Source organism: Lytechinus pictus, chromosome 10, assembly GCF_037042905.1.
Source record: "Lytechinus pictus isolate F3 Inbred chromosome 10, Lp3.0, whole genome shotgun sequence".
NCBI classification, from domain to species: domain Eukaryota; kingdom Metazoa; phylum Echinodermata; class Echinoidea; order Temnopleuroida; family Toxopneustidae; genus Lytechinus; species Lytechinus pictus.
This window is the reverse complement of record NC_087254.1, coordinates 34,088,989-34,098,633: the sequence shown is the minus strand read 5'-3', so window position 1 is coordinate 34,098,633 and position 9,645 is coordinate 34,088,989. Positions and strand designations below refer to the sequence as shown.

The 9,645-nt window shown below is 37.4% G+C and overlaps 1 protein-coding gene across 2 annotated transcripts; it reads right to left on the bottom strand.

The window, feature by feature from the left end:
* Window positions 1–9,645, bottom strand: LOC129269531 (DAP3-binding cell death enhancer 1-like). Of its 2 annotated transcripts, XR_010294933.1 has the most exons (10): window positions 9,267–9,436; window positions 8,374–8,503; window positions 7,720–7,855; window positions 6,409–6,675; window positions 5,452–5,826; window positions 4,374–4,529; window positions 3,955–4,047; window positions 3,266–3,425; window positions 1,277–2,823; window positions 1–1,232 (listed from the first exon to the last, which is right to left on the bottom strand). XR_010294933.1 is itself a non-coding variant. In XM_064105915.1 (9 exons), exons 1-9 carry the CDS (start codon window positions 9,295–9,297, stop codon window positions 2,147–2,149), a joined length of 2,025 nt encoding a protein of 674 aa, XP_063961985.1. In that variant the 5' UTR covers window positions 9,298–9,645; the 3' UTR covers window positions 487–2,146. The 2 variants fall into 2 exon arrangements, 1 of the variants encoding a protein (XP_063961985.1); XM_064105915.1 differs by having other exon boundaries at window positions 487–2,823; window positions 9,267–9,645.

Sequence of the window (9,645 nt, the reverse complement as noted above, 5' to 3'; positions counted from 1 at the left end):
TTTAACTTTTAAGAGACTTTATTAGGGGGAAGTTTTCTTTTTACACTGATACAAGATCTCAAAAAATATATTCAACATAAATTTGAATTATAATTATATGGACTTTCCTCTAAATTATTTTTCACTCTTTACTCTCCATTAACACAAGATTGAAATAAAAATATGCAGCAGATTTGGGAACTTAGATAGCACTTGACAAAAAATAAATTTGTCAACACAATAAACTACAATAATATCAAATGAATTGATTAACCTTAGTTTCAAGTATCATAACTCAAAACAAGCTTTAGACCTCCACGATTTGTCAAACTAGTAAATGTATTTCCCATTATATAATAAATAAGGCATTTATGAACGCTATACATAGTACACTATAGCGTTTACACTGTAGATCAATTGACAACACTCATTGAGATGAACTATTCCCATTGAGATAAACTCGAAAGTACTTGTGAATAGAGTTCTGCCAGTAGATAGTGTGAAATGTGAATTTGGCATATGATAACTTTATTATGTTAATAGTTATGAAAAAAGAGAGAAGAGATTATCAAATCTAGATGAACCCCCAAAGACAGTCTGTAAGAAACATGGCAAGAAGTTTAAAGAATAAGCATTCGTGGCCCAGTGGATCAGTCTCCTGACTTTGAACAGACAGTTATGTTTGAATTCTAACCACGGTGAAAAGCAATAATTCATCCCCATTGCTCTGCACTCAATCCAGGTGAGGTAAATGGGTACCTAGAAGGAATTTACTCCTTGAAATACTTGCTGGGCTAAAACAAGAGTAATAATATCCAAAATCCCACTGGAAGAGAGACATTAAATGGAAGGTTATATGCAATATACAAGAGCTGATTATTTAGAAATTATTCTTAAAAACATACATCAATCTATCGATTTCTTGAAGATATATTGAACATGACAAACTTCATAATGATTTTACATTTCAAAACTAATAATATTTTCTTATAATTATAAAAGAATGGATGAAAACTATGTCAGAGCTACTCTAAGAAAATTGAAAGCAACGTTTTCAAAAAGAAGCTTTTGTACCTTGAATAGAATTTACATAGGATATTCATACTATTACATAGTATAAGTATCTATGGTTTTTTTTTAAATGAATACACATATGAACATAAAATTTATAGGACAAGAGTACTGTGGAAGACACTGGGTTAGACTTAGATACATTCAGCGAACCTATTGTTTAGGGAGGGGGGGGGGGTGATCTATAGTGTCATTCCCCACTCCCCCCTCCCACTTGAACGGTGACACATTTGCTTCAGTCTTAAAAGAGCATAGTTTCCACTGGGAACTGAAGACCAGCATGTTCCATAGGGTTACAGTTGGGATTGTAATAGACTTTTGGGCCCAGAATAATGTAAAGATAAGGATTACGGTTTATTTAGTTTTGGAGGTTAGGTTTTATCTTTGGCTTTAACATGTAGATTTTGCATCGGAGTAATGTCACCGCAGCAAAAGTCGTGGAACCACTCGAACAGTGTGATGTTTTTGTATCTACATCCATGTCAAAATCAAGGGAGAAGATAAGAATGAAGCACTGTGGTAATATACCATACATATTTATAATGATAGAATTGTAATTTTGTGCGTTGATAAACGAAGGAGGGACAAACTATTCTTGAATAAAAATACAAGTTTTCATACCATGTGTGAATATTGAAATAAGAGTAGATAATGCTTAGAACTGTATATATTGCCCCTAAAGTACCCACAAGTCACTCCAAGATCTACCAGAAATATTCAAAAATATTTAGAGAATCAATATTCTACATAAAAGCAGAAGCCGAATAAAGATATCTGTATTTAATGCATAATTTCTAGTTATCCTATGGTACAGACTTGAAATGAAAAAATTGCCCCAAAATTCAGCAATTGCCAAAAGGTGAAAATATAGCTCCTACACATTAAAATGATTTTGTATCCACAATAACACAGGCACCAAAATATAATTAATTGAAACCAATTACGCGTTAGAGCTATGATCATGAATGTCTGATTCAGGAACCACTATCATTTCATCTTCAAGCAAATTTCTTTTAATGTCTATAGGCAATGCAACATATACAAATACACATATTTATATTACAATCGGTGATTATATTTAATTTCCTTCATTGAATTACAGGACAACTGTAGATCTCTTGAATGATACTAGTCTCTGTTGAGCAATGGCATCAATGGGTTCACACCAGTCAATATTCTCCTCTTCATCAAGACATCCAAGCTGAAAGACGACTTTCTCTGATCCTCCAGAATCCTGACCTCCTGACATACCAAAGGTCAATCTCCGAGTACCTAGCATCCATTCTCCATCAGACTGACCTTTGACCTTCGACCCTTCATGCAGTGTAGAAAAGGTCAGACAGGACAAACTATGCAGGATGGAATTCACAGGAGACCTGTCTCCACCCCCTCCCAGGTCTGATACACGCTTCATGTCGTTGAGTTCAGGTGCGCTGGATGATACATGTATATTCCCACTGGCGGGAGGAAGTAGAGTTTTCAAGTCTAAACACATCGGTGCTCCCGCATCAAAACATATTGATATATCCGAGTCTATACTGCTGCTTGAGAATGGACTGAAAAGAGATCCACTTCCTCCTGTAGTCTCAGAGCCTGACTCAGAGCTTGTGGTCCATGAGTCTGAGCTCAAAGTCGAGTTTGAATCAAGTCTGAATCTATGGAGTCCTCTTTCTTCTGCATCCATCTCAAGAAGCTTCTCTGTAGCCTTTTCATAACCCAATGAGCTGGACCTGATGAAGAGCTCTTTTGCATGAGATTGATTCTCTGGTAAACCTGGTCATGAAAAGAATTGAATAAAGAATTTTGGGATGGAGAGATTTCAATGCATTCATCAAATGGAATAGTGAAACATTGTGTAGTCTTAATGTTATAGGTTTGCGTCTCAAAGCTTATATTTTTTTAATATTTGATTTTAACCCACAGCAAATAATCATCACTGCAAAATAATACCCCTCTTAAGGTATCAAACTTCTCAAATATGGTTGGGAACTTGGTACAGCCGGATTGATTCTCCATTTTATCATTATTATGATTTCACAGCCATACAGCATTAAATCAATAGAGAGCATCTAGAAAGACAGTTCATCATTTAATTAGTAGCAATACACATGTCCCCAAACAAAAGACATTTATTCCTTTGGTTTGGGATCTTACATTATTACGATATTTGTTCAAACTCCTACAAAAATATAGCGCATTCCCGCATGGTTCTTACCTCCTAAACCTTGTTCATGTAAGAGAGCCAATGAATAAAGTGAAGGAGCATGGTCTTTGCTTGCTGCAGAGTGATAAAGACTAGATGCCCTTGCTTCATTGGTTTCAACACCCCATCCATACTCATAGCATAATCCAAGATGGTACTGTGCTTCAGCATCCTGGGTTTACAAAAGAAATCAAGAAATATGAAAATAAATTTTTGGAACATTGTGGCCATGTGGATTATATGTAGTCTTTGGATTTTGAAACAGCCTTGGTGTAGTTTCCTTCAGAAAGAAATTGATCCATGCAGTGCTGAATGGGCACCTTCAGATATCATTCCTACAAAAGAACACAAAGTGGTAGACTAGCTTAGCCAGGATAATATAAGAGCCTTTGAGCACCTTAAAGGTGGATATATGCACTAAACAAATATCCTATATTATTACCATTCTGTTTCTGAATTTTGAGAGAGTGATCAAAAATTGATGTTGTCAAAAAGGACACTAACTAGTAAAGCACTACACACTGATAAGAATGTACAGGACTGCTCATAAATGCTTGGCCTGGCCTTTATAGCAGGCCATTTTTCTGTGATACATCTCTTGACGAATTCTCCATTTCATAGGCTTTTTACAGAAGCTTAATAATGGCAATTGATAAGAAGGCTAATACGAACAGGCACCGAAACACCTGCTATCTCCATACCTTTTTGTGTGCAGCTTCTTGAAGATAAGCCACAGCCCTTTGAGGGTCAGGTTCTTCACTAGTCATGTAGTACATACCTAGGTAACTCTGGGCCTGGAGATCAAATATAAGAAAATACAAATGTTGACTCACAACAATGTTCATCAAAGGTGAAAAGATTACATGCAAGTTTTGAGCCTGAAATTTGAAATATAAACAAATGGCAGAACTTTGCTATTTATCTACACTGGGTAGTGACAGAAAAATATCCGGAATATGAACAATTAGATCAACCAGCACTTCTCAAGTAAATGTTGTTATTTTACTTGGCATTTCAAAACAGAGAGAAGGAAAAGGTAAACAAATCCATAGTTAAACCACAACTGTAGGCCAAAGTTAAAATTAAACCCAAGTTCAGAATATGTGCCTGTATGTCTTACCTGAACCACACCACCTTCAGCTGCCTGTGCGATGAGGGTTAATGCTGTCTGTTCACACTGCTTCACATTACCCCTCCCATCCAGGTGATATGTGCCTAGCTTATACTGGGCGTGTGAATGACCCTGCTCGGCAGCCAGGCCAAAGAACACAGCAGCCTGGAAAATCAACAGTGATATAATATACATGATCAGGTTTCATCTTGACTGTTTAATAAACAATTTTACAAAGAGATGCTTGGTGGTACAAAATTTGAAATTATCAAAGACAACAGACATCTTTAAGCTCTGGTGGGGTAAGGGGTATAGCAGTAAATGAAACTTGCTCAGCAGTCTGATTATACGATTTAGAACATGCACAAAATTCATCTACAGCACAAAGTTTAAAACATTTAAGCCCTGAGGAGTGGGGTAGGGGCAAAATTTTGGAGAATAATTTGTCACTGAAAGAAGTGCATTGACTGACTTTCATTTTTGTTATTTATTATTTTTGTGCCATTTTATGTTGTACAACGCCTATTTAGCTTGTTGTACGCGAGCAAATGCGAGGCTCAATGTCAAACATTTGTACCGTTGCACAAAATACGTACCATCCAAAATGTACCGTCCAAAATGTACCGTTGCACGCCTTTAGGTGACGTCACAATACGATTTAATTAATTGCGCTCAGTAAAAATGAAGGTGCAGTACGCGTATAAGCCCAATGCGCAATGCTGCCCAGGGTCATGTGCGCTCAGTGTGCGCTTGTGGGATTTTGCTTTTCGCTTTCAGTATTTTTGCTCCCTTTTCATAGATTACTACAGGGATAAACTCTTTTTTTTTTTCATATTTTCGCTATATTCCGAGGCGTTGTACAACACAAATAGCGAATATTCTTATTCGTGCAATGGTGCGAGATTTCGCATTCGGTGAAAGAAAGAGACGCTCTATTCAACTCGGCTAACGCCTCGTTGAATAGAGCATCTTTCTTTCAACTCATGCAAAATCTCGCACCATCGCACTCGTGCCTAGTCGCTATTTGTATATTAACACATGGACTATATGCCCTTCTAGCTCCAAAGAGATGACACTAGCCACCCACCTGTACATCATCTTGAAGAACTCCTTTGCCAAGTTCATAACACATGCCAAGGTTGTACTGTCCTTTGCTGTAACCTGATTGACTGGCAATCTTGAAGTGATGGACAGCTTTCTCTTCATCTCCTTCCGACATCAGGTGACCTCCGATGATGTTGTTGACCCGACCCCAGCACTGCCGGGTCACCTGGTCGAATGGAACTTTAGATTCCCCCGCAGATGGTGGCGGGATACCAGTTGGGATGGAGGAGGATGAAGGGAAGGATGAATCACTTGACTGATTGAATGAAGGAACCTGGGTTGTTGGAGAGACGGATGATGGTGGAGATGGTTTCTCATTGCTCGTCTTCTGAAGTCCACCCGGCTGAACATCAGAAGGCTAATGAAAGGACAAGAAAATGAAAACATAAAGTCAAATAATATTCAAAGACAGCTTATTCAGCACAGTTTTGAACATTCCCTATAATTTCTCCTTCAAGGCAGAAGAGAAAGGGAAGTTTGATTAAAATTTTGAATCGGGGAGCTGAAAGGAAAAAAAATGTTATTTTAAATGAATACATATTCTGGCTGAGAAATAGATTCTGCAATACGCATACCATTAAATGACAGAGAAATAATTATGGATGCATCCTCAAATGTCTTGTTCTTACATCCATCTAATTCGATGATGTGCACATCAATAAAATCAACCTCGAGAATGATCAGGGAGTAACGTTACTTTAGCATTTTTGGTCATACAATGAAAAGCTCTCAAATAAGTTCTGTACAGTAAATCAAAATCTGCTACAAAAATACTTCTTGTGAAGCAGTTATTAAAAAAGTAAATGTTGATGCAATACCAGGAAAAGTATTACTATATATAAATACTATATTATTACTATATATAAATAAATACTATCATTGTACCAAAAACACAAGAGCTTTGGATGGCTTAAGTTTGATATAAAAGTAATTTACCAACCTTGAAATCCCAATATGGGCTTTCATCTAACAAGTAGGATGAACTTTCATCTGAAGAAGATTGAGACATATCATGGCTCCTCTTCTTGCTTGCCTCTTCCTCTGGAAGAATGCTCCTCCGATGTGATACATGCCTTGATGAATACGGACATGGTAGGACATGAGCAATAGAGGACAGCAGACGCTCATGGCCCCTCCTCTGTTTTTCACCAGGTGGTCCTGTAGAGATGAAGCGGCCAAGCTGAAGGCCAAGAACAATGATGGAGCCCTGCAAACAAAATCAATTAAAGGAGATTATCACAAAAAGTTGCATAATGAACTAAAACATATTTTCAGAGTAAAATGAATATAAAATGATAGTTACTACTCAGCTCCTTGCAAGAAGACATTTTCAGATCCTTACATGAACAATCCATTTGATTAAAACTTGCCATGTATTGTTTCCAATTGATATGATCACTTACACTTGGGACAAGGGGGGTGTGTCACAAAGACTTAAGTATGACTTAAGTTGCACTTAAATGCTGACGTTTACAAGATATGCAACACCCAATCTTATTGATCAATACGCAGTAGTGTGCGTCCTCTTGGCATGATCTGACCAATGCGGTCATGCCTTTTATACCACACGCAACGAGGCATTTAAGTGCGACTCTAAGTCTTACTTAAATCTTTGTGAAACACCCCCCCTGGTTCCATTCCTGGTCACATTTCAACTAAATAAAATAATTTGCAATCACATCATGATCCTCTGATTTTCACAAACCTAATATCAAGTCAACATCAATTTACGATTGCTACCTAGTCCTGAATGGCATGCAGTAGTTATGCAATCAGAAATGCCACTTCGAAAATTAAAATAAAGGAAAAAGGAAACTCATACATGTAGAAATGGGTTCCGTTTCAAGACTTGTTATTATGACAAATTTCTATAACAAGTTTACTAACTGCTGATAAAATTGAATGATTTCATTAGATTAAACTGTTACTGCTTATTTCTTATTACAATTATGTAAAACTGGCCCAAGGCCTTTTGTATGCAACCTTTAAAAAATTATTCTGTATGCAAATATTTTTATTGCTTAACTAGTTTATTTTGAAATTTTTTCACTGTTGAGAGGTAAAATTGTATTTCTATTAGAGCAAATTGTGAAGCACAACTGCAAAAAAAGGTATTTTGCCACATCATAAATGGATTAGAAATATGTGTACCCATGGAAGAAAATGTATTTGAAGAAAGTAGGCACTATTATGTTGATCTGAAAAACAGCATCTCTGTATAATTCTGATGCACTGATAAAAATATACTTACCCATCCCAGAGCTTCAGATGCATAGCTGGACCTACGGAAGGAATCCCATTCTATCCTCTGCTTGAAACTCCTTTGCCATTCTTCATCAGAACTTCCTTGGTGTCCAACCTTCTCAAGTCTGCTGCTGGTGTGCAGACTAAATGTAAAGAGAAAAAAAACAGCCATGATTTTACAAACACCATCACAACTTTAACTTTGACAAATCTTAGTCACAATCCTAACATTGAATAATTATGGGCTGCACCATAGAAAATAAACCACATTAGTATGCTCCTAAGAGTTCACACTTGTTCCCTTATACTGTACAAACATCATCATCATTTTACCACACCCTCTTGTCTCAAGGTACAAACTTTGATTTTCTTTATTTCCTTATCTTCCTTATTAACCAACTCCCCTGCCCCCCCCCCCACACCCAAGGGTAAAATGAAAATGGGTCTTCATGATGGAAACAATAACTAAGACACAAATTACTTATCTCACAATGACATCTCTTGAAAATCTACCTCTGGCCTATTATAATTTACAAATACAGTCATTTGAAAATGACTAGCATATTATTTATTATGGATCACAATTTTTTTTTTAAACTTCACTTAGAAATTAATCTGAGTGATTTGTTCATATTCAAAGAGAATGACAATTCTAATTTACCTCGCACCAAGTTCATGACTTGGAAAAGAGACGACAATTATCTTATCCTGATGCTTCTTTCGCTGAGATTCAGCAACAGGCTGCCCTCTATTGGCCCAGTAGACACCTCCATGGTAGGACTTAAACAATCCTAAATTAAAAGATCAAGAAATATATCTCAAAATCACAAAATGTCCATGAACTTGATACTAATTTCAAACTTTAAGATCATTGAACATTTAGAGGTAACACATGAACAGATCTCTCTACATGCTCTAGGCCCTAGGGCTAGGCTACATGTATATAGAAAAAAAATCTTACTGATTGAGCAAGCGCGTGCAAGCAAAGACATATCATTAATATTGGCGGAGGTTTGCGGAAAATCCATCAAAGAATAAGTTATTAGAATTTCATATTTTTAATTACTTGATTTGTGATGTCATACGAACAGCTTTTCTACATATTATAAAGCCAAAGGATTTTTCTCAAAAATGATTTTTTACTTTTTTTTGTTAAGATTATTTTCAACAAACTTTTCATCAGGCCAGGGAAACTTTCCCTGGCTTTACAACATTCAATCATTTGAATCAATATAAATTTGTTTTAAACCTGGCCTTGGCTTAAAATTTTTAACTTCTTGTAACTCATTAACGTGTAAAGTCATACAAACAACTCTTCTTTTTTCATGATCACACCGGCCCCCGCCTGCGTGCCTCGCCTCAGAAAGCAGAGATGTACACACCCACATGGGCTGTCGGCATATGGCCATACGCACCATACGCCACCGCACCGGTCGGCTAGGAACCGGCGCGGAGCGGAGGAGCAAGGCCACAAGAAGACAACACTGAACAGGGCCAAGCTGAGCTGAGCCGGTGTCATCATGAGCCAGTTCACATTATGCAGGATTTACTTACTTTGTGGGAGATTTTGAAGAACCCTAAACATGCCTTATACTTTTCTCGTTTCATCTACGTCGGAAGACATTCGATAGGATGGGACAATACGACCATTTTCCGTGAATTTAGCAGCAGAATCCGCACTCCTTCAGCAGCGTTTTGCCTGCATCACGTGATACTACGAACCTAATTTCGTCGGCTGACGTAATCCCGGCCGGCCGGAAGAAAATAAACAAAAACAACCACCCATGTCACCGTACCCGCCCCCTTTTTATCTCAATAAGACCTCATATTCCCTTGATGTATAGTTCCCTCAAGATAAACATTTATCATGGGCATTGGCATTGCGTCGAAGCGGAGGGCACATGGTGCTCCTACCCACCCCCACCCCCCCCCC

Bases quoted from the DNA above. Each gene is read 5' to 3' on its own strand.
- LOC129269531 (XM_064105915.1), bottom strand. From the start codon at position 9,297: ATGTTTAGGGTTCTTCAAAATCTCCCACAAA. The intron at 8,504-9,266 runs GTAAGTAAATCC...CTTTTAATTTAG, and splicing joins TCTTCAAAATCTCCCACAAA to GATTGTTTAAGTCCTACCAT. The intron at 4,530-5,451 runs GTGGGTGGCTAG...TTGATTTTCCAG, and splicing joins TTCTTCAAGATGATGTACAG to GCTGCTGTGTTCTTTGGCCT.